This window comes from Metopolophium dirhodum, chromosome 7 (genome assembly GCF_019925205.1).
Source record: "Metopolophium dirhodum isolate CAU chromosome 7, ASM1992520v1, whole genome shotgun sequence".
NCBI classification, from domain to species: Eukaryota; Metazoa; Arthropoda; class Insecta; order Hemiptera; family Aphididae; genus Metopolophium; species Metopolophium dirhodum.
In genome coordinates, this window is record NC_083566.1 from 33973481 (window position 1) to 33999271 (window position 25791).

At 34.0% G+C, this 25791-nt stretch overlaps 1 protein-coding gene across 1 annotated transcript; it reads right to left on the bottom strand.

Annotated features, from left to right (window-relative positions):
* Positions 1-1081: 1081 nt before the first annotated feature.
* On the bottom strand, positions 1082-25246 carry LOC132948687 (uncharacterized). The gene is made up of 8 exons (XM_061019284.1): positions 24965-25246; positions 19636-19848; positions 14567-14654; positions 9774-9877; positions 9613-9709; positions 6672-6735; positions 6397-6516; positions 1082-4250 (listed from the first exon to the last, which is right to left on the bottom strand). Exons 2-8 carry the CDS (start codon positions 19805-19807, stop codon positions 1620-1622), a joined length of 3276 nt encoding a protein of 1091 aa, XP_060875267.1. The 5' UTR covers positions 19808-19848; positions 24965-25246; the 3' UTR covers positions 1082-1619.
* Between the last annotated feature and the right edge of the window lie 545 nt (positions 25247-25791).

Below are 25791 nucleotides of genomic sequence, written 5' to 3' on the forward strand. Positions count from 1 at the left end.
ACAATTTAGTTGACGTCGTTTATCGACGCGTCGTACTATATGTGAAAACATGTACAGTTAATTACCTAATTATATATATTATATAGATACATTATAATTTATCGAACCCTTTGTAAATGTCTACATTTCAATGGATATGTGAGTTGTATTATGCATATTTTTTGATTACCACCCAGTTGTTTACTTCCGTTTCACCGTATAAATGTACTGAAACCAATCATTTTTCATCGAACACTCGAATATTGCAATAATTAGAGTCATCAGTTATTACGCTTCAACGTAGGGATCAAACGTATATTATATTCCAACGTATAGGTGGTACAGGTTTCATAGACCGTGGCAGTTAATTAACGTTGGAAAAACTACCCGAGCGAATGTATGTATTATAAGGTTTTATAATAAAATAATAATATTCTAATAGCAATTGTCGTGTGCACACCTGTGTTCATACACGAAACACGCCCACGGGCCACCACATGGCTGCAACACAATACTTACTATCATCATTTTTTACTTCCAAAAATGTCGGTTTTGAGGTAACTCGAAAACCGGGCAGATGTAATCCGACAGGTGTGTGTTTAAAAAACGAAAAAGGAATTATGAACACGGTGACTTTTATTACACAGACGTGCCTCCCCTATACCCCTCCCAACAACGCCGATTGACGAACAGAAACAATATAATAATGATGATGAAAATTAACAATAAAGGAAGATAAGATAGAGGGAAAAGCTGGAAGACCTCAATTTATAAAACAGTTCATAGAACATTTAGACAAAACAACTTACTAATAACTCAAAGTAGCAATAGTGGATGGATAGAAAAGAGGAGTGGAGGACCATCAAAGTTCTTGAATCAATCAAAGGATTGAAAAAAAATGTAATCATGCTATTGTCCGTCGTTCGTTATCGATGTCCTCGGGGTGTTTAAAGTTAACGATAAAGTAAAGAGCAAACGTTAATTTGGTGAAGTAAAAACTACTGTAGCACAGATCTGAAGTCACGGATCTATCTGTACAGTGTACACGTTTGCATATTATACCCTTCTCTCTGGATTGAATAATACAATAAAAAAACACAAGTTTAAATATAATAATATATACCTCGGTTTATTGGTTTATACAAAATATAGTAATAATAAATATCATTGCTATACAATATTGTCACAGTTTAAGCAACATACATGGTGTGATTTATGTAAATGTACGTATAATAATAAAAATATATAATGCGATAAATATAGGGAAACAGTCTGCTATTAATATAATAGTGTAAATAATAGCATAATAATGCAGTGTTATCGTCATTTTTTCACATGTGTGTCTTGTTTGTACAGTTTATATACATAAAAAAATTTACATTTGAGCTTTGACATAACATACCGGCTCGTCAACAAAAAAAGGAATTAAATATTAGTAATAACGAATAAAAAAATAATAATTCATTTTGTACATGCCTATTTATAGGCTAACTAATATTAAATAATAACTACTATTCAATAGTATAAATGATAAATATACTAACTATAGATTCACTACACGATATCAAAAAAGATGAAGGAGACGATACCAATAATAATAATAATAATAATAATAATAATAACTCTTAAAAGGTCACCGTTCAATTGTTTAGGTTAGTAGGTGGCCTGGCGAACAGCGCAGGATTAAACATGGCTCTAGGCCACTCGACGGGTCCTTTGCCACCGTTACGCATCAGTCCATTGTTCAATGTTTCAAAATGTTGTTTCAACAGGTATGCGGCGGCCTGCCTTTGGGCCGCAAACAATAGATTAGAGTTGATGGCCGAATTAGCTGAGGTCATTGTTGACTGTATCATTGGCACAGAGCTGGTTGATTTCTTCGTGTTTGGTGAAGAAGAATTACCAGAGACGTCGGTCGCAGCTAATCGTTTTACGCAGCCATTTGGTGGAGACTTGGACAAGTCCAAGACTTTGGTCGCCGGTTGAAGTTTTGAAGTAGGTTGTTGTTTCATAGCCGAATGCTGTTTCGATGCTTGTTGCTGTTTTGGGGTAGGTTGCTGTTTTTTGGGAGGCAACAATTTAGCGTACGGTGACGAGTTGATCTCGATCAATTGCGGTACGTCATCCTTATTCAGTCCAAGTCTAGGAGGCGTCACCTTCCGTTCGGGGTCTTCCTGTTTCCTCTTGCTGACGCCACCGCCAGCAATAGGATTCAGCTCTTCAAACTTCCTCTTGTTGTTAGCGCTACTGCCAACGACGGGACTCAATTCATCAGATTTCCTCTTGTTGTTGATGCCATTGCAAACCATAGGATTCAATTCATCCAATTTCCTCTTATTGTTAGCGCCACTGCCAGCGATGGGACTCAATTCATCCAATTTCTTTTTGTTGCTAGCGCCACTGCTACCGATGGGATTCAATTCATCCGATTTTTTCTTGCTGTTACAGCTACCACCAACGATTGGACTCAATTCCGGCGCTTTCTTCACCGATTCTGTAGCGAACGTCATCAGCTTGATAGACACGTCCGGTTGTACGACTTCACGACGCTTGGCATCCATATCTTGCTTAGAAGTCTCGGTTAATAGGGAAACACTAAGAACGCCATTTTCCGTGTCCACGCGCCTCTCTATACGATTGTTGTCTGTAACGTTGTTGTGTTGTACGTTAGTGTCTTCCTTCGTCCGTTTCGTCGGCATACTGTAGAGGCTTGGGACGGGTTTCTTGTTGACCGGTTTGATCGGAACTACTACGGTATTGCCACTGTTATTACCGTTGCTAATTTCTGTAGTTGCTGTAGGTTTCGTTAACTTATCTGTGGCTGTAGGCACTCGCATTATCTGTAAGCTCGGCTGAGAATTCGAGTGATTTTCGTGAGCGACTGGCAATTGATTAGTCTCTGGCTCTGTGACTTTGGTTATTTGTAGCGACGATTCACAGTTATACTTGTCGTGCAAATCGGTGACAGTTGACGGCTTTAAGAGCCGAAGATCTTGGCCAACTTTTAAAAGACTTTGCGCCGCGTTCATTTCGTCCAAATTTTTTGACAACATACAAGTATTATTGACAGTCAGAGGAAGTTTATCAGCCATCGGTTTCTTGATAGGATTTTCTACCACCGTCATAGGTGACTTATCATTCGGCTTGTTGTCTTTCACCGAATTCGTTACAGGTGACGGATGTGGTTTGGCCGCTAAGCTTCTGGCCTTATTCCACTCATAAGACTTGCGCACCGGTATAAAAGGTGGGCGATTGGTAGACGCTTGGCTTCGAACGGGCACTGCATCCGGAGTTCTCTTGAACAGATTCATGCCGGGAAATCCAGGGCGTACGTAAGCATTCGGTTGTAGAGACGAAGATTGTTGCTGCTGTTGTTGTTGAAAGCTAGGTATGGATGTATGCATACCTATCTGTTGCATCTGCTGCAAAGTAGGAACGAATTTGGCAGCAGCTGAGGCATTCTTGTTCTTCATGATCAGTTTCGTGATGGACAGATTAAGCTTGGATTCACCGACACCAGTGTGTTTCTTCGGCAATGGCAGAGCAGAAGGTGGAGGATTACTAGCAACAGCAATAGGCAGTATTTGCTGCTGGTCAACTAGTTTTTCTAGCTTTTTCATAGGTATTTCGGCTGTTGTACTGCCGGTTTGTTGATGTTCAACAAGATCGACACATTTTTCCTCTTCTATCGCCATAGTCAGTGAGGGAATTGATTTCGACAGTTCAATGGCACAATTGTTCCTGACGTTATCTGAAACATTTTCCTTCCTCGAACTACCTTCCGGCGATATGGGAGGGTTCAGTGGTTCTATTGGCGGAGGAGATGATCGACGATCTTTTTTTGATACATCAGTTGTTGCGATCATTAATGCCGGTTCTTTTAGGCTCGATTCTGTTTTGGATTGTTGTCCTCCCACAATCACTATTGGTTCTTCGGTGACTGATAGTTTCAAAAGTTGTGGTACAGTTTTTTTCTTATCTTCTTCTGTCGATTCAACGATTGGAGTAAGACCCGACACGTTTATTTGTGGTGGCAATGGGGTCATTTCCATGGCAGTGTTGGGTACCGGTGATAATACGGGTTCTGTGGTTACGACATCTGTCAACGTTGTACTACGTTTATCCGTCGGCAATATTACGGGCACCATCATACGTGCATTAATCTTGTAAAAGAACCTCATAGGTTCGTTTCTGTTCCATGTGTAAATATATGCTATATCCATAATCGAGTACTCTTCTGGTAGGCTTTCTCGCCTGTACAGCAATTCAACCTGAAAAACAACAACAGATTATTTAAAACAACGAATCGACCTTCCAAATTTATATTACACACACGATGACAACACAAAAAAAATCCGTCCAACAACGTGGACTTCATTAATTTGAGGAATGAGTATAAGTTATTTATTAGGATTAAGTTATTATAAGCCTAAAAATTAAACTACCCAGTTTTTTATGGTGTATCAAATTCAATTTCATAGATATAAATCGTGAACAGTTCTTATTTATTTATTAAGGATTATCCTAGGGAAAAATAAACATAGGTAAGTTAATAATTGGTAAACCTAAAAATGAACAACAATTATACGATTTGCTACATTCGATTTTTTTAACAGTAACGTAATTTAAAAATGACACGTTTCACTTCACCTCACCACCCGCTATAATATCATTGTAAGCGGAGGCGGTTTGTTAGCCTAAGATATTTTATATTATATTTATATTGTTATTATTAAACGGTAGCTGGTAAGTTGAATTAATATTATTTGCATATTATCATATTTCAATATCTGTATATAATAATATAGTCATTTACCTACTTGAGAAGTTTCAAGTACCCACGAATAATATTTTTAAATTACGACAAAATAACTAAAAACATTATTCTTGGTTAAATAATATTTAATTTCGTCCAAATTTAAACTTAAAATAACATAAAAAAATCTGTGTTTATATATTTTTTTAGATTGGTAAAAAAAATTAAAAATGTCTGTAAACAACTCAAAACGAGTCAAATATTTTTGAAAATGTTATCAGTACCTATAGGAAATAATAAAATAAACATTTGGTGTAAATTTCATATATCTACGTTTATTAGTTATTGAATAACAACAAAATAAGAAAATCAATGCATAATAATTTATTAATTTACGTTAGAATATCCAATGTCTAACTTCAAACGCTCGTAAAATTTTATCTGACTTTCCAGTAAAGTTAATTTTTATATTAAATGTAAAAAAACTTAAGGGGAATCTTGTATTTAATTTTCAAAGCTTAGAGATAAATATAAAACATTTTATAAATTTCTAACTTGAAATAGCTAGGTTGCCAATTTTCGTGATTTTAATCAAAATTTTAACTTCAGACGCTCATAAACATTTATTGTGGATTTACGCTCAACTTTTTTTTTTATTTCCAGTTGTTGTTAAAACTTATGAGGAACATTTTATTACATTTTAAAGTTTTTTGGGCAAGCATCAAATATTTTATTGACAATAATTAAAAAAAAATAATAAAACTCGTAATTTTCTTATGCCTATAAATACTCAAAAATATTCGCAATATCTAGAAAATTGTATGGTGCATATAGAAATGTATAATATAAACATTTAGTGAAACTGTCATGTATCTATACGGTAATTTTTATAAGAGTTACACCATAAACCAAAATCGATTTTGCCAATAACTTTTTTCCATAATTGTTTTTGTTTTTCCAGGCGCTTTTGAAAACTATTGATAATTTTAAATTTTGACCTCCCCAAAGACACAAAAAAAACAGACACACATTGTAATCCGCTCAGAATCTAAAATGAAACCACTGAAATTAGCATTGAAAAAAAAAACAGGTACTTTAAGTTTTAACCATGTGTATCAACTTCATGTAGACAAATATTTTGTCAGTAGAAATACGGAATATAATCTAACTACTAGAGTTTACTTTTTAATAACGGGGGATTTTAAACTCAAAATGTAAATTACATATGGTTGGTATGCTTGTTGACGGTATGTGGTGTGTACGCAATAAAATATGTTCATACAATATTATCGACTATATTGTGTATAAATAACATAAATTGCTGGGAGACAACACGTCATAATAGGTAAATATATGCATCTAAATTATATGAAACACATAGTCAAGGTGGTACACGCATATCTACTATATAGGACTATAGGGAAGATTCATTTGTGATTTTATAAAATAATAGTGTGATCAAATTTCAAGTAGGTACAATTTTTTTAACAACTGCACAAGGACTTAACACTAATATTGTTGTTGTTTATTTGTACCGTCCATACAGTTGCACCAATTGTGTAATCAAAATGTGTTTTTATCGAATGAATAATAGCATGTATGTAAAAACAAAATTATACATCGAATAACCCTAAAAATTATCTACTAAGACATTTGCTTACCTTGTCCCAAGGTTTTAGGTTATACTTTAGTCGAATAAATTTCTTGAGGTGTGACATTCTAACGGCTGCGGGACACTTCAAATACCGTTTCCTCACAATACATCGTTGTGGCTTGTCAGTCTAAAAAATATAAAAATAATAACAATTATTGTAGCTATTATATTTAGTTATTCATTTTTTGGGATACAATAATTTAAGATTAACTAATTTTTAAATAATATAAAATTGATAATTGTAAGTAATATAACTTTGGTAAAGATAACTACTCTACTTACTCTCACTTTGTACTGTAAGCCTTTATCATCCGTGACGTTTTTCCACATTTCCTGTTCACATACTCTGTAAAACAAATTGGTAAAATCAAATACTTGTGAATAAAATAAAAGACATAATAAACAACTTAAAAGTAAAATAATTTTTAGAAAATTACTATTCACAAAATCATACATTATAAAATAAGCTATACCTATATTGAAATTTACTACTTCGATTAGATTATTTAATTTGTTAAAATAAATTACCAAATAGGTTTTGAATATTTTTAGACTTTTATAAACACACCTATCTATTAAATATAATATGTATTTATAATTAAAAATATATATATTATAATATATGGAAAAATATTTAACCATTCGTATTCTCATTATTGGTGCAATAAATTACAGTATGCAGTTAGCTGATATTATCTTTTTATGAGAAAATAAATGGATGAAAAGTGTATCAATTCAATAGACAGTGGATAACGGTTTTCAATAAAAAATGTAACAAACAAATTTTTCACGGGACACGTGATGTTACGTTAAATTATTTTCCTACTGTACTACCACAACGGTCCTATCCTTTTAAAATGATTACCGATACGATAATATACCTATATATATATATATATATATATATATATACAGGCACGTCGTATTATATAGTTTGCTTGCAATCCGGGGTGGCGTTGCAACAGCTGCAACAGTGCGCGCATGTGTATCGCGTGCTATACAAAAGACACGAAGAGCGAGAACAACAGTGGCGTTGCTACAGCGGTAGCAGTTGATGGTATTTGGTGTGAGGAGGAGGAAGGGGGATTAGAAAATAAGTGGCCCGTACGACAATCGAATTATGAAACCCTGAAATTCCACATGTTGAAGAGAGCTCGATGGTGGGGATATATATTCATCGCCATTTAATATAAAACGGACGGAAATTATTCGGCGAAGGGTTGAAATGTTAAACAATAGACATAGTTTTCATATAAGAATTTCGGAGGGGTGAAAAAATTACAACTGTCAATCATATCTGAATTACGTAGTAGATAAATGTTGGAATTCAGAGTTAAACATACATATCAGCAGTTTAAATGGAACCTAATGACATTAAAATATTATATCGATAAAAAAAATATATACATATTATTAGATAACCTAATTAACAAACAAGTTGATTTCTGTATCATATTTAAAATAGTACGTAATATTTATTAATTTTTTTTTAATGTTGATATTTGTTGAAATGTTTATTTTAACAGTCTAAAATGTAAGCTACGAGAAGTCAATTATAGTATATTTACGTATGGGTTTATACAACAATATAATTCGATATTACTTATTATTTTTGATTTACTATTATTATAATAATGTAACAATATATACTATTCATTTTATTGTTTAGAAAAGATAACACTAAATTAGGTAATTAAAAAAATATATAATTAGCATATACCTCTAGGTTTTAAAAGTAATAATACTATAATACCTAACTAAGAAAACATTTGTATACCCATATAATAAAAAAATAATATTGTAATATTTTACTATCAAATTAATATGTAATAATAAGTAGATACAATATTAAGGGTTGATCTTGAAAATAATAAACGGCTAGTGGAGGATCTCAGAAAAATGTGGTTTTCCGGCTTGTCGTGGTAACCTAGGTAACCGTGCTGGGCCCTGATCGATATGTATAACGCGCGAGGGAAATGCATTTGAGGGCTCTTTCTCTTTTTCTTTATACTTTGGACGTAGATGAGCACTGAAGACCTGTAGCTTCCAATAAATTGATATAGAAATTTGAGAAGAGAGTGATATGTAACCATATATTGTTAGGTTATAACAGCTTTATAAAAAAATATTCCTACATATTTAACTCATGTTGTTTTTTAGTAATTTTAACATAATATCATCAACTAGATAATGTCTATAATTTTTAATTTTTATTGACATGCATCTACAATTTTGAAAAATCATTTAAAAATTGAATTTTTGAAATTTTGTAATCACAAAGTTTGTTTTCACTTGTTTCTTTTTACATCCTACCTACTATAATTGTTTATCTTTTGTAATATTTGTATAGGCTCTTACGGGGTAAAAAAACAATTAAAATTCTGAATAATTACTCTTTTATATGTTTTCTGATCAAACTCAATATGCAGCCAATTGCAGGAAACACTTCATATATGATATATATGTACAAGATCAGTATATTACCTACCAAATTATATTATCGAATTATCCTCTCAAATAAGAAAAAATGTAATTGTTAATTACACAATATATATTATATGCATATCATCGGTTACTATAAAAATACTTAAGGAGAAAATGAGAAATTTATTTTATTTTTTAAAAGGTTAAATGCCGTTTAATTATTTTAGATAACCTAATATAAAATAAAACGTTAATTTTTTATTATAAATATAATAACTGCCATCTGTGCAGTTTCATATTTTTTTCCGATTTGGTATAAATATACCTACAATTATCAAGATATAAATTAAAGATATTCATTCTTCCCCCACTATAGCGGTTCGTGACATATATACCAGAGCGTAACTATGAATATATAATATACCTATATGCGCCTATGCTTTGACAATTAAAATTATCTTTTGTCTTATGAAAACACCATGCATGGTGTACATGTACCTATACCTGCCGTACATAATCAGACACTCAGTAGTCACTACAGGGCTGAAAATGTATTGTTTTATTGTTTCAACAATAAATATAATATTATACGGTTTGTGGTATATATTAAACCTATCACTATTAAATTTAAATTATTAAAATTTAATAAATTTCAAATAAATAAAGATATACAGGTAAATCGAAATCATATACATTACTACAACCACTTAAATCCTATTTAGAAGTATACAGTTTTATCCATATTCCTATCCGTATCAAATGCATAATTAATTTAATCATTAATTTGTTAAACACTTACTTATCGTAGTATTCCAATGACAGGCTAATTAATTCATCAGCTGTATATACGATTCGATCGACACTTACACCCCGACATTCCGGTTGTAAATGCATATCTATAGGAAAAATACAAAATAAAATATAAAACTCATAACACCTAGCTAGATCAAAATATATTACCTCTGTGAGGGTGTTTTTGATAAAATTCTTGTCTACGTTTCATTTCTGAATGATATAGTCCCGGGACTAATTTGTACACGATGTCTTGTAATGCTTTATCGGGCCTGCGAAAAAAAAAATATGATGTTACTATACATAAAATGTGTTCAATCCATATGTTAATTTCTATAAGAGTAAAAATGTACACTAATACCTAAATTATTGACTAGTGATTACAAAAGTCAATCTTATATAGTTAAAAAATAAGTAGGGTGAATAAGGAATAATTGTATAACTTATATACGTAAATTAAGCTAAGTCAACATTTCTTGTTAAAGTTATAATAGGTATATTTACTGGATTTTTATTATTATTATTAAAAAAATATTAATAACAATTATTATAAATCACCTAATGGATTTTTGATATTAAATTAATCAAATGTAATATCTAATATTGGCATACATCCAAGTATGTTTCACAAGTTATACGTTTGTTTAAAAGTAGGTTTCACTTATTAACGTATATTATTTTATTAACGTTTATTCATATTTTTCACACACATCTGCATGCATTATTTTTCCAGTCGTATTTATTCGATTAAATGACCTAGATTAGAATATTCCAGGGAGAAGGCTCCCTTTTTTTCAATAACAAAACCACGGCAGCAAGATGAAGCGGTAACGAGGCAATGGACCAATATATTATAATATACATATAGATAAAATACAAAGGGCCATATTATAATGGTTTATATTTATGTATATAAAAATATATTATAGATACACACTATGTAGGTACATTTCACATTTTATTTTGTAACTGACTTTTTAATCACGATTATATCGCAGTAATAAATTATAGACTTTCAAATAATATTATACGTACAAGTAGGTAGATTAACCTAATAGTACAAATTTATAGGTAAAATTTCAAAATTGTTAGTAAGTTGTTACTAGATACCTACCTATTTATATAGTTAATATTGGCTATAGTATAAACTATATAGTATAATATATATATATATATATATATATATGATATGTATGATATATATCTATAGTTTATTGTACTCAAGCATGTTAACCTATAAAATTTAATTTTTTTAAACGTGGTATCTTAAGTACCTGGTTGATACATACACGATTTTTTTTAAGATATAAGCACCTAGAAAGATATATATATATATAACTATCGATTTGTTTTTTAAATTCGTGTTTAATAGAATATTCGAAGTTCTTTCAATTATGCTTGAAATGCTATTAATTTAACCTTGCAGTCGGGGGTTATCGCGAGTTTATTCTTCTTACCATGTTTACTTTTTATGTATATACTTTATTTAACCCTCGGGCAGTATTCTAACTTTCAGACTTAAGTTTCTAAAGGAAATTTTCACACAAACAATACACCTACTCATTCTTACGTTTCAAACGCGATGGTTACCGTGTACATGAAAAATGGTATTATACCTACCGGATTATAAATATATCTGCGTGGAATAATAGAAAAAGACGCGCGCGTGTGTGTGTGTATATATATGGATTAAGGATACAGATACATGTAAGTACAACAATAATGGAGAATTTCCCGCAAACGACATTAATATAACGAAACGTGGATTATTGCACCAATAAATTATTACCTAAAGTCCTAACCAATCAAGTTTACCGTACATTTATGTTATCGTTTTGTTGTTGATACTTAAATTATAAAAACAGAATTAATTTTTTTTTTAATTGGTATATCTTCTAAGAGGTACAAAATAAATATACAATTTTACAATCAAGAAATATGGTGAACTTGGATTTTGGTTAAATTTAGATAATATTATGTATATACCAATGCAATTTATCAAGCTCTAGATTATAATTCGCAAACATATAATTATTATATATTATATTATACTGAACTACCGAAGAACTGCAGAATATAATATTGTATTATTTTGTTCCATTGTTCCACTTTTAGTTGTACTTAATGATTTTTCCAAAAATATAATGTAACTAATTGTTTTATTTCATTTGTTAAAATATGTGATAAATTCAGAACGCGACGGGTGTCTCAGCAGACAAAATGAAAAGGACAACGCCGACATTAACAATGTGCCAAACTAAAATTAATTACACGAAAATCCACCCTGCAAAGATAAGTGTTTAGGTGCCACAAGAATTTCAAGATTGTTTTCCTTTTATTATTATATTTGCGTGTACATTATTAAACGGTTCGTTGAGTTGTCGATAAAACAATTAGTTAGGTATTGATATAAAGAGTAAGCACAAACAAAAAAAAAATGGAAAAATAATGTACCCCCTTCCACGCGCATAATATAATTGATATGAATAATATTAATGTATACGCATGAAGGATATTAATAATGCATACAGTATGAACGTTATTTTTTGTAAGAGTAAATGTACGATGAACGAATACCGCACGCGGGCGCGTGTGATGAAATTCGATTAACGATTTTCAAATTACATATACGCAGTGTTTCCAATCACTATTAAACGCGAACACGCCGACGGTTTACGAGTGCAGGCTAGATTTAGCTAGAATAACGGTGATGCGATAATAAGCATGAACTTCGAACGCGGAAATTGTGAATATAATGTTTAGTAGACAGTAGTGTAAATTAGATAAAAATAAATGTAAATTGCAGTTTGCGATAAAAATATTTATAATCAGCGAAATATCGCATCTTATAAGAGTAAAACATTTTCAGAAATATAAAATTAAACAAGTTGTTACACAGAGAACGTGTGTAACTTTCGCGAAATTTCGTGTTTCGAACCAGAAACGACGACGTCCGCAAAGAAGAAAATCGTATGTGGCAACGAAGCGGACGCGAAAATCCGATACCTACAACGCAAAACTGCGAGCAAAGCGTGCATTATATTATACAAAAATGAAATGCTATTGTTATTTTCTCCCGCGGTCTCTCCCAGTCGGCAGCTCTCTCTCATTCACTCGTTCTCTCTCTCTCTCTCTCTCTTTCACCATCTAAACTGATGATAATAATAATAATACATATATTATGACTAGACGATTTCGAATGGCCGAATAACGCTTGCTATATTATATCTGCCAATTTTTTTATTTTATTTTTTACGACACGAAAACCGGCGGCGAACACGGCAACGCCGCCGAGAGAGAAAGAGGCCATTGACACGGGCGCCGCCAGCGCGGTAGGGAAACTCGACTTTGCCGTATAGTGTATAGGTACCGCCGTCCGCCACCACCACCACCACCATCCGTAAACATATATATTTTGTACGTGTGCGCGTCTGCCGCCAGCATAAATACACACACACACAAACACCGCTCACCGTACCGTAACACTTTTCCCGCGAGAAAAGCCCAGCGGCGGCGACTGTCGCACGTTACGCGAACCGTGAAATCACGGCGACACAGGTATGTGTGTGTGTGGGGGGTGGTTGGTTGTTGTGTGCGTGTTACTCGCTCAAACATTAAAATATTTTACGCGAACGCGTGGCTACAATATAATATAATATTATATAATATACGTTATTATAATATTATTATGATAAATAATAATATGTATATAGTTAAACTATAACAGTAAAATAGGTATAGTACAATAATATAATATTATAATAATATTAATATAAATAAATAACGTACTACAACACACGCGTCTGTTTTTTTTTTTTTTAATCCACCCTTTTCATTTATTTTTTTGTTTTTAATTTTTTTTTTTTTTCGTATTGTTTTTCTAGATGATACTAATTTTTATTAATTATACGAGTTAGGCACTTCAGTTGGTCATAACAGAAATAGTATTTGGAATATAATTTTTCACACAACACCGTTGTTTTCGAAGTTATTCATAAGAACCATAGCGGTTTCCTTACCCATTAAAACTTTTCTCGTCACCTCGGGTGAATAACTTGGACCCTAATGCTTTTCTCTCGTCGTAGACATTATCCGCTTCTTTTTCACATTGTAAATTATATGAACAAGTTTGCTCTTTTCCAAAAGCCACCCACTGTGTCAAATGGGAACTATGTATATACAACTGTCTGAAGCATTAATATTTGTCTGAAAAGTAACTTTTGAAACATTTTGTACCTATAGGTACTAGACAATTATGCACTAATCTTAGTTTTACTTACAAGAATTTATTTTTCGAATATTTTGAAGAAATTGTATCACCTATTTAAAACTGTTGAGATAAATATTTTTAATGGTTTAAAAAATTATATTTGCACATGGTGCACTTATTAATATATACATAGTGTACAGCTTATACAGGTAGGGGCTTATCGTTATTATTACAGTCGTAAAAACCAGCGGGGGGTATAAGAAACAATAGCATAATATAGATATTATTATATATGTTTATTGTTTAGTATGTATACGTACTATGTACCTATGTAGGAGTCTCCGGGCGCCTACCCTCGTAATCTCAAATGGCACACACGAATAAAATGAATAAGAGTTCAAACAGACAAAGCAATAAGTAATGACGATAAAAAATATAATATAGTGAAGTCGGTTTTCATAATTTTTTACATAGATGCACTTACTTTAAAATAAAAATAAAACCATGTAGAAAATGAATAATGTATTGATCAAATTTCAACATTAACTATTATCATATATTTATCATTTATTGTTAACTGTTGTTTAAAAAAACAATACTTTATGCTATATACATTACATTTTTATATTACTTATATAAAAAGAGAAATAGAGAAAGAGCGCAAGAGAGTGAGATTAAATTAAAAAGGCTTATTTTTGTTGAACAAAATATGTCACTAAGTGAGAAAACAAGTAAATTATTATAAACTTACTTGAGAACTTTGCTGTTCTGAATATCTTCTCGACATATCGGACAAAAATTATTCTTGTCCAAATGCAGTACAATGCAGCTCCGGCAAACTGAAACACATATAATTAATTTATTAAGTTTAGTATAGATATATTCGACTTGACGTACCTAATAAGTATAATAGGCATATTATCCATACATTTGAAACGTATGATGTTATATAAAAATATAGAATATATTTTTAGAAATTAAATGATTCTACTCAACACTAGCCGCAGCCCGCAGTGGTATAATTATCATACAAATGAAGCGAAAATTCGAGGCGATTAGCATATTGTCACTGCTATGGTTAATCGACCGAGTTTCATCCATACTATAATTTAAAGTTTTAACCTCCCCCCATGTGATGTATATAGGCCTTGAGCGTTTCGGTGCATAACCGGGGAATATTTTAATGGCATCTGCCTGGCGACTTTGAAATTCAAATGTATACGAAGAAAAAAACGCTGGTTTTAGAAAACGAATGTTATGGAGTGGAATGAATCGCTCCATAAACACATAGTGCTCTATGTTGCGACGAGTTTGCGCATAATCATATTGTGTTAGTAGTATACGCACGACGCGGTCTCGTCAACATTAGACTAGTAGATTTGATTTGTCAAACAAACGCAAATAGCGTAAACCAAATACCGATTATCACTTTTAATTTAGGTAGGTATAGGTATATAATATATACCTACCTATATACGCTATAAATTTTGAAATAATTTAAAGTTTGAAAATTATTGAAATATGCTATATTTTGTATAAGTATAATATATATTATATAGGTATATTATTTATACATTTATATATATATGGGTCTAATATTATGTATATCAATACTTTATAATAACTTTAAATTGATTTTACGTTAATTACCTTTTACACCAATCATTATAATATAAAAGTGAATAAGAATATAGAGTAAAATATTTACGTATTATTTTTGAATAAATAATACGTAAAAAGTAAAAATTTAAAACAGCATTAAGTTTTTCTAAAAACATTTTACCTAGGTATATATAATATGGCGAATAGTAGCGTGCTCAGGTTTTTTGAAAGGAGGGAGGGGATATTAATTGTTTTATTATTTTCAGACCACGTTATATATCTATTAATTTATAGCTTTAGAGTTTATCAAATATTTTATATGACAAAAATAAGCCAAAGGGGGGATATGACACCCCCTGTGAGCAAGCTCCTGATGGAAAAGAATCTATATTAAATTCTCGTATTACCTACCCGCATAATCTTACATAAATGCACTGATTTATATTGGTGATGTTTAACACGGCGTATGTTAATACTGAATGACCCTTTTTTATTCAAGTTAGAACCAAATTAAACTGTAGAAAAAAAGATTTATATTAAAATTAAAATATAATTGTAAATTTGTTTGATCTCATTAGCTTGATTTTTTAACTGACACAAAGTATACCTATAAGAGTTCTTCGGTTAGAAAATTGAACATTTTGTATAATTGTATATTATTTAATATATTATACTTATCACTTAATATAAATAAATTATTATTAATCATGAAGTTATAAATTTTAGTGAAAACTTCCTCACGAAAGACACCGCCGTAAAAAGAATCACCATGACGTTTTGTCGATTTTACTTTCTTGATTTTTAATCAAGTATTGAAATGAAGATGGGTTTTTTATTGATTTAATAGACTTGTTTAAATAGACAGATTTCGAAATAAATAACTTGTTTTTTTAAATTTGTTGTTGATATAACTGATAAGCGATAATACTATTAAGACTTTAAGCATCATACCCATAACCAGCAAAATGTCTTATTATAATTAAATCATTTAAAAATGTTATCAAATAACTTCAAAATAGTTTTTGAATTACTTATGTAAGGTTTATTACGTGCCTTTTCTGTTTCTTAAATGATTAAAACACGGTATAAGTCATAGGTATATAGGTAGCCAGAAAAGTGATTTGTCAAAGTACAGAGTGTAATTGTGTATAATGAACGCTTTTGAACCCGCAACGCGGCGCTAATGAAGTGTGAAAAAAATTCATCGTTCAACGAAAAAAACCCCCATAATAATAATAATAATGACGGAATGCTCGAGCGGAGGAGCAATAATATTATTATATAGTATAGCGTCGGTGCGCACTCGCGGGGTCGTCATTCCACCCACCGGCTCTGTATACCCCGTCCGCCCACCGACGGTGCGCGCCGTCAGTTTATTCCCTACCCACCCGCCAGACCGCTGCGAGAGAAATCCGAAAACGTTTTTCACGGTCCCTCGCCGCCGCCACCACCGTCGTCCAATTAGAGGCCCACTCGCCGGCAGAACACGGCGGACAACGGTCGGACGGAAGATCCCCTCTCTCATCGCCCCGCGGGGACACGCCGGAGCGTTGAGCGGGCCCGTACCGGACGCAGCGGCGGCGGACGAAGCACACAGGTCCTTGCGCCGAATTCACGAGCCGTAGGTTAGTAGTTGTAGTGTGGCGGCGGAATATATTATTATTATTATTATTATTATAGTGAACGATGGCGGTGGGGAAACCGAGGGTCGGAGGGAACGCCGCACAGATGGTTTTTGTTGTGTTTTCCTCGTAACGGTGTGCGGGGAGCGCCCGCGCGGTACACTTCCACTACGGAGCGCCGTTGTCGTTTTGCCGATCAAAACATACCGGCACAACGGCAACGTCGCGCAAACACACACACACACACACGCCGACAGCAGCTCTGCCGTCTACGCTTTTACTACACGCGGCGCGTCGTCGACGACCGACTACGGGTACGTAACACGAGAGCCGTCGCCGACGCTGCAATAAGCATACCGCACAGTAGGCAATCAATCACACCGCACCACGTCGCGTCATCAACCCCTCTCCGGCCGCGTGCGACGAATTTACTTTCGAAATAGCACCCACCACGCCGCTCCGCCTGCCGGATTTACACTCGCGGCGCCTTCGCGGTTTTTAAAAGTAATATCCATAAACATTCGCAAGTTTTGCAGGAAAAATACGAAAATTATTTTACATAATATAATAATTTTATGCAATACGGGGTAACCGTATAGCCGTAAATTTTACGCGCACAATTAACGTTGCCCCGGTTTTGGAAAGTATAATACACAGCGGTTGTTCTTTCATGTTTTTTTTTTTTTTTTTTAATTACTCTTTTCACTAGGTATATACGCAACCACGCTACGTGAACCTTTAGATGGTCGGCGCGAGCTGTAAAATGTATGTGGCCGGACGGTTTGTCAATGGACAACTAGGGCACGGGGCTTCTATACGCAATATTTTCAATTAGTCTAGCCTTTTTTGAAGAAAAACCACCGTATATATGTATAGGAATATATCGGATCCCTTAATGTCTCATTGACATAATTTATTCATTAGTGTCCGACATTTTTAATTGAAACACGTAATGTTTAAACCTGGTGAAAACCCCATCACTAAAACTGTGATTTTTTTTAACTGTTTGTCAGTACGTATATTACAGTCGTAATTATGTTTAATCATCTTTTTTATTCAAAATTGTATTCGTATTTACAATTTTTGCAATTGCTTGCCTATACTGTAATAATATTTTTGTTAATATAGATTATAATAATATATCATAGGTATTGTATTCTATATAGGTTACAGTAATAAACAGAAAATGCTAATACAATACGAAATGTTAAAAGCGGTTAGAAGTTCTATTATATTACCTATATTTTTATAACATTTTTCGTGTTGTAACGATTTCATTATGTCAATATTATGAATAGATAATAATAGTAAAATAATATTTGTATACCTCATACATTTTTCTCATAGATGACCATTTAGCTTTTCAATAACTATATATAAATAATAAATTTGTAGAAGATATTATATTATATAAAATAACTTGTCCTGACTGATTCATCATCGCCGAAGCTATGAGTATGAAATTTGGTCTGTATGTAGTTTCGTTTTATAATGTAGACTGTAGAGACCCACTTGGAAAGGATTTTTCAAAATTCACAATTTAAAGAGGTCCTCAATCAAATAAGGAATTTGAGATTCAAGGTGGATCAAGAACTATAAGGTACTGTGAATTGTGATATAAACAGACGAAGCCAGGTTATTCAGCTAGTAGTATCTATATAGGTACCTAGTAATAAAATATTATAGTAAACTATATGTAAATACAACAAATTTAAACAGGTAGGTATTAGTAACTTATAATATAGGTACTATAATACAAAAGATACCCACTTTTAAAAAATTAGTTTTATAGGTACAACAATATTTTTGTGCTACCTATACTAATAGTTATATTACATTGTAGGTAATTAAAAATTTTTTAGTAATTCAAATAGATATAGGTTTAGTTCTAGGTATAATCAAATAGTTACATATAAATATATCGATTTGGATTAATCTATGCACATATAAAAACAATGCATGCATTGCAGGGCTTGGCGCAACGCGGGGCCACTACTATCAATAAATTACGCTACGTAGTTGAGAGTAAGTAACGTCCACTACCACTACTCACTAGTTCCCGGATGGGTGATCACCCGGGTTCGTAGTGGCAAAAACCTTGCTACACATACACATGCTGCTAACCAACCGTCCCAACCCTACCAACCTTACAGGCTAATGGCCTAAGTCGTCGAAGCCTTAATATAATAAAAAAATAATAGTTTATAGGTTAAAACATAGGTATAATGCAAACTATATATATATGAGAAATTAAAACATGCCATAAGAATATCTTCATACAATTTATCGCCATCGATGTGACAAGATATATATATAGAAAAATTAGCAATTAAGGTACATACAATATTGTGAATTAGAATTTAGTACCTCCGTCAAGTATGCGATGAGATGATTTCTATGCTTTAAGTATACTATATATATTATATATTATATACATATATTATAAGACAGCGTGTTCATAGATTTATATACAAGTAACCAGTATATAGCAAGTATTTATTATAAGTACATGAGATAATCGAGTATAATGTAAATGTGTATAAACTTTAAGTTATTACAGATTATGATAAGTAGTCCATGATGAATATATACTTACAAGAATGAAGACATTCGACGATGGAAGTAGCGTCTACCAAGTATCCGAGGCATAAGACGCAAATTAATTGACGGTTAACGTCAGTTAGTTTAACTCTTCCACCTTTGCTAGGCACGACCGGGTCGCCGAATAATTTTTGTAGCAACCACGGTGGCGGAGGCGACGACGACATGGTGACGACGATAACAATATATCAGAAATATGGTATTAATTCTGTGGATAAAAAAAAAAGTTAATATTATTATTATTATTATTTGTAAACACAAATATATTATTAAATAAATAATATATTAGAAACATATGTACGATGGGGTAGGTAGGGGAGGTAGGGACTTGTAAAATACCTATGTATTACCTATACTGCGCATGAAGACACATATATATCATGTGTTTTCAGAGGGGGGAAAGAGGAAAGCATATATCTGGACGGGTGGTTTCCGGACTAATGACGACCCCAGTATGTGTGTGTATAAAATATAAACATGTGGGATGGAGGGGAACCTAGGGGTGAAACTACCCTAAAGCATACGAGTTTAGATGATGAGGAAAAAGGAAAACTTCTATTATACCCGGTGTACGGGGAAGACAAAACTCTATAATACTAATAGGTTAGGTACTGCCAAATTAATTGAAGGCATACCGCATAATATATACACACGGACTATACGACAGGTGGACGGGTAACTTTTGGCTGTGGAGTCTCGGCACTCGATGCGCACGCATACAACATAGACGAGGACGATTTTTCAATGAAATAGGATTCGGATCCGTGTGTGCATGTATACACGTATAAATAAGACGTTAACCTTGTCGGTTCTATGTACACTTTTTCTTCTTTGTATTTAATGGTGGCCGCACAGTCAATGACAAACGGTCTATACAGTCGGATAATTTAAAATAAAAATAGCCAATGGCAATCGGTTCATTAATATACACCTTGAGAATATATTATATTTAAACGCGCGCGAGTATGAAGAAACACTGCACAATGAAGAAAAATCATCGACCTTTATACGTTGTTGGACTGTGCGACAAGTCAATGGCATCAATACGCACCAACTAGGTATAAATGTTTAAACAGGTACAAGATTAATATCGCATATTGGGATTTCTTTTACCGAAGTCCTGGCTAAAGTAATAATAGGTAATAGGTTATGTTTTTTTTTATCGATTTATTCATTGTAAAAAGTACTTAACGTCCGTTATTATTCGAGAGGGATAAAAGCATTCGACTGCAGGAATAAGAACATCCGCCAACAACAGCCCTGACAAGCATTTTCACAGTGACTGAACATACCCGTGGGGAGAGAAGTTCGGGTCACGTAAGGTTTCCTCGTGCATGTAAATATAGGAAAGTCCAGGTGATACATCGAGAAAAAACCGATAAACCGGTTTCACCCGTTATTGTTTTATAATGCGTATATTTATAGATATTCGTAAAAGGGCAAAAATCTCAGTTTTTCTTAGAAAATAATAAAATAAAAATAAATTTGTGAATAATGGTAAGGAAACCTTAAGTATAATATGCTGCAAGTGTCTAAGTCAAACTATTTTCATCTAATTTTTCTTGTTTAATACATATTTAATAAGTGAACGCCTGATTATATATAGGTACTGCCACCCGATATTAACTAAACATAATATATAGGAGAAGAAAAAAATTAACGAATTTATACAGATAGTTTCCTATATGCATATAATATAGATTACTATATATTATACAAAAACAGAAATTTGAATAAATGGTTTTTAATGGGTTATTAATGTTATTATATAGCAAAAAACTAAATTTTTATTGTAGTTAATGTATACATTTAGTTAGGTATATACCTAGCCTATATTATAGCCTGTAGATATATATGATATTATAAAAGACGACAAAATAGTGAATAACTATTTTATATAACGCGTACCTATGACTAGAAATAATAAATTTAGTTAGTACCTATACCTAACGGTTATATAGGTTTATATGAGAAAAATTCACGTGAAAAAAATAATTTAAAAAAATTTGTTTAAAATTTAAGTAAATTTTACTTGCATGCAAAATACGACATTTTAGTTCCATATATATAATTACGCATATATAATATAATTTAAACAACCAATAATCACAGTGTTATTGAGTTTCAACTGCATACTTATGTTATTCATATTGTTTATGTGTACTTAATATACAGGATTAACAGTATTGCATAATATTTTAGGTATATACATTTAGGAACTAAAAATTATAATGTAGTATCCCTATATTCCACAAAATAATAGGGTATATCGAAATCAAATGTATATTATGTATGTACAGGGTTCCTATATCTTCACAGTACATATATACCTATATATAAAGTAGATAGGTTGTAGGTACACAAATATGATAATATTTGTAACTATGGGATATGTATATGATGTCCACTGCACGGTGCTTAAGATAATTACTTAGGTATCTACTATAGGTATCCAATCCATCATTCCATTGTCAATACGGCGTGTAACAAGAGTGAAGGAATGCAGGTATACATATATATATATAATATGTTTAAAAGGGAGAAATGATCGTGTGACAAAATTTCTATGTCCCTCCATATTGTTCAGAACGCATTATGGTAGTGTACATAATATTATATGGGAACAACCTGATAATATATAATATATACCTACATTGACATGCAAAATACTTATTTTGGCGGCAACTGAGAGCACAACACACATCTCGACAACGGTGACGGCTCAGTGGGGATATATCATATAGTATTGTGTAGCTATAATAGAGTATAGGTACACATGATTTTCAAATACATTTTTCCTCTCGCTCCACAATATGTCAACGACAGTACGTCCATGTGAGAACACAAAGAGTGTGTGTGCGTGTGTGTAAAATATACATATATGTGTATAGTACATGCACTATACAGTATACACAGCGCGGTGAGAGTATCAATAGGGGCTGCACCTTTTGTTTATTCATAATTTCCGGAACGGGAAACAGGCACACTGTATACAAGAGGGGTTCGTTTATCGTCAGTGTGCGTATGCACTATACAGAAATGCGTATATATGTATATACTATAAATATATATACCTACACATGTATATATGGGAAACCGGTTGTTTTTAGGGCCCTGAAGAATGCAATCCGGAGGGGAGTAAACATAAAAAAACCAAATTAAGATACGACGGTCTACGAAAAGAAAAAAACCAGGCGTGATAATTTATAGTCATATGGAACATGTTCAAAAAATAATTTTGCAATTTTGTATTTTCGAAACTTCTAGCTGAGTCGATAACTTTGATGTATATAGCTCTATATATAGCAATATTATATTATATAGGTACCTATAATAGTAAAACCGAACGCGATAACAAAAACTATATAAAAATATCTATATATTACGAGATATATTATGATAATATAATAATATTATAATGTCATCTGTCTCTTTTGAACGTTATAAATTATAATAATAACACCTATATATGTATATTATAATATACTTGTGGTCGTTATCACTCATAGAGTAACGCCGTGTCTTACTTAAATCCGGCGATTTCTATTCTGATCATGCTGTTTCGTCGCAATACGATGAGGCCGATGCGAACATGAAATACAAACTGTTTTGTTTTTCGTCGCATTTGTCGCATTCACGTAGGACACCGCGTTAGTACTACCTATATAACACTAAGCCGATATTCACACAACAATAATATTATGTAATTCAGTCTTCAGAGGTCACCGTAGAGTTTCATATTTATATAAAATGTCGACAATGTACCTGCACATTAGGTACACAGGTACGAATCAAAGACCAACTCTCGAAAAGAACAAAAAATAGCAAAGCTATACAATGTTGATGACATTCTTCTATACGTTCCTCCCAAAAATGTTTTTTTCATTTTTACAAGTCAATTTAAAAAAAAAATATTACTTCTCCCAAATACACGTTTATTTTTAAAAAAAAAATAGAAGGACGACTCGTATAAATGTCATCGAAATACACACAATCGCTACTGTCAGATAAAATCAGTATCCCTCCTACCGCGCCAACAATCATAAAATATATAGACATCACTATCAGGAAAACGCGTGTCCTTTCCCGTCACGTGTGTACTATAGCGGCGACCGACAACCAACACAGACGCCGCACCATGGGGTAAAAGTGTTACCAACTGTGTGAGATAAAGAGTGATGGAGAGACAGAGAGAGGGGGAATGAGAGAGAGGAAGAGACGGTCCCGAAACCGACGAGTGTATACGCAACTCCCCCTTCCCATCGTCGATCTGCAGTATATACCTATATATAGGTACAATATATTATCGTCTTATCGATGAAGCCTACGTAGGTACATTATAATTAATGTATGCATATAATAGTGTGAATTGCTAAAAACTATATTAAAGGAACGAGAATATATCGATAATCAATTTGAGACCCGGCGGGCTTAAATATCAAATAAGAATAGTGTCAACATTTATCAGTACGAAAAAAAAAAAATTGCAAATATTAAATAGTGCCTCTAATATATATAATAGATTAATTATAGGTAGGTATATAGTATGACATACCTACGTACCCATATATACTATATTATATTTGTGGACCTTAGAGTGGGCAAAGAGTTTCCCACGGCAACAACCGGTCCACAGCGCGTCGGGGGTGGGGAGGAAAAACCGTTTGATTGCGAAAGGGAAAAAAAAATTACAAAAAAAAAGTAGGCAATAGAACTGCTGACAAAAAGTCGACCGGTGCCTCACACTGTACCTACACGGGGGAGGGGGAGGGGTGACGGAAAAGAGTGAAAAAGAGAATAGGGTGAACGAGAGAAAAAAAAAATAGGGGGATATAAATTGGCCTTCATTGAATGGGTACGGCGGCGGCCGTTTGCTGGACGCGGTGAAGGGAGGAAGGAAACCTATGGGTAACGGAGGCGAGTGAATGAGCGCGGCGGGAACGGGCGGCGTGTGAGTGGCGCGGCAAGCAAGTACGGTGGGAGGGTGGCAGGCGGTGCGCGGAGGCAGCATTATATTACACACGAGACCATGTCGGGGTTTCACATGCGCTGCACGCACACACGCACACGTAAACGCACACGCACAATCAGATAGAGGGGAACCGCCAGCGTGTGCGACGTTGCCGTTTTGTGTCGGCGCACGAGTTTTCACCGTTGTCGAATAGACAACACAAAACGACCGCCGCCGCCGCCGTGTTGACGGTTTTTTTTTCCATCAACTCGGACGCAATACTGCGGCTGGACGACGAATTTCAAGTCACGTCTCCGTTGATACAAGTATTATGTCACAGTTTTTATTGTATATTTTCAATTTAGTTACTTACCACCACGGACGCCACTGACGAATGCCTGACGAGCATAATACTCTCGACTCAAGCTGTAGTGATAACGACGACGGTACGGTAGTAAGGACGCGGTTATCGCACACTAGTCGGATCGCACTACACCAACTAAGATAAACGCGCACACAACACTGCGAAACGGGTAAGGAGCGCACAGACGACTGACACTGCGACTTGGCGGCGGCGGCGGCTACGAGTGAAACGCGCGGAGAAAGGTCGTGCGGACGTGATCGCGCGACAACGGACTAGAGACTGACGCGGAACCAGACCGACGCGGCAGCGGTGGTCGGGAAACGGGTCCCGGGCCGCCGACCGGGTGGGGGAGAAGGGGTCGCCGGGCCCCGATTGGACCAGCAGGCCGGCGCCCCGCCCCGCCGCCCGGTCAGCATTGGCCCGGTGACGTCACGCCGTGCTGACAATCGGAGGGGTGCGAGGCGGCGGCGGCCGTGACAGCCGTTGGGATTTCGGCCCCCGCGTAGAATTACCCGCCACGGCTCGTGAATTATCGCACACGGCCGCGCGTGTGTCTATATCGATTTTTTTTTTCACTGCTCCGCGCGACGGCCCCCACGCGTCAAAGTCACCGAGACGCGGTCCTATTTTAAAACTGCCATCGCCGCCCCTCCGCGTCCATTCTATACTCGTACACATTATTTATAGGTATAAAACGTTTTACGCGTCTTTTTAAGTACATCGTATAGGCCGCTGCGGATCCGATGGCGCTGCAACCGTTCAAACGGACATTTTCGTTTTGGCCCAGCTGCGTATAGGTATATTATATTGCTGCTATTATATACAGCTGTAGTGAT

What these genes read in the sequence shown, in the direction of transcription:
- LOC132948687 (XM_061019284.1), bottom strand. Translation starts at nt 19,807, where the DNA reads ATGTCGTCGTCGCCTCCGCCACCGTGGTTGCTACAAAAATTATTCGGC. An exon ending in CAGAACAGCAAAGTTCTCAA is followed by an intron (nt 9,878 to 14,566) that starts GTAAGTTTATAA and finishes TTTTTTTCGCAG; the next exon opens with GCCCGATAAAGCATTACAAG. An exon ending in ACCTAAAACCTTGGGACAAG is followed by an intron (nt 4,251 to 6,396) that starts GTAAGCAAATGT and finishes GTTGTTTTTCAG; the next exon opens with GTTGAATTGCTGTACAGGCG.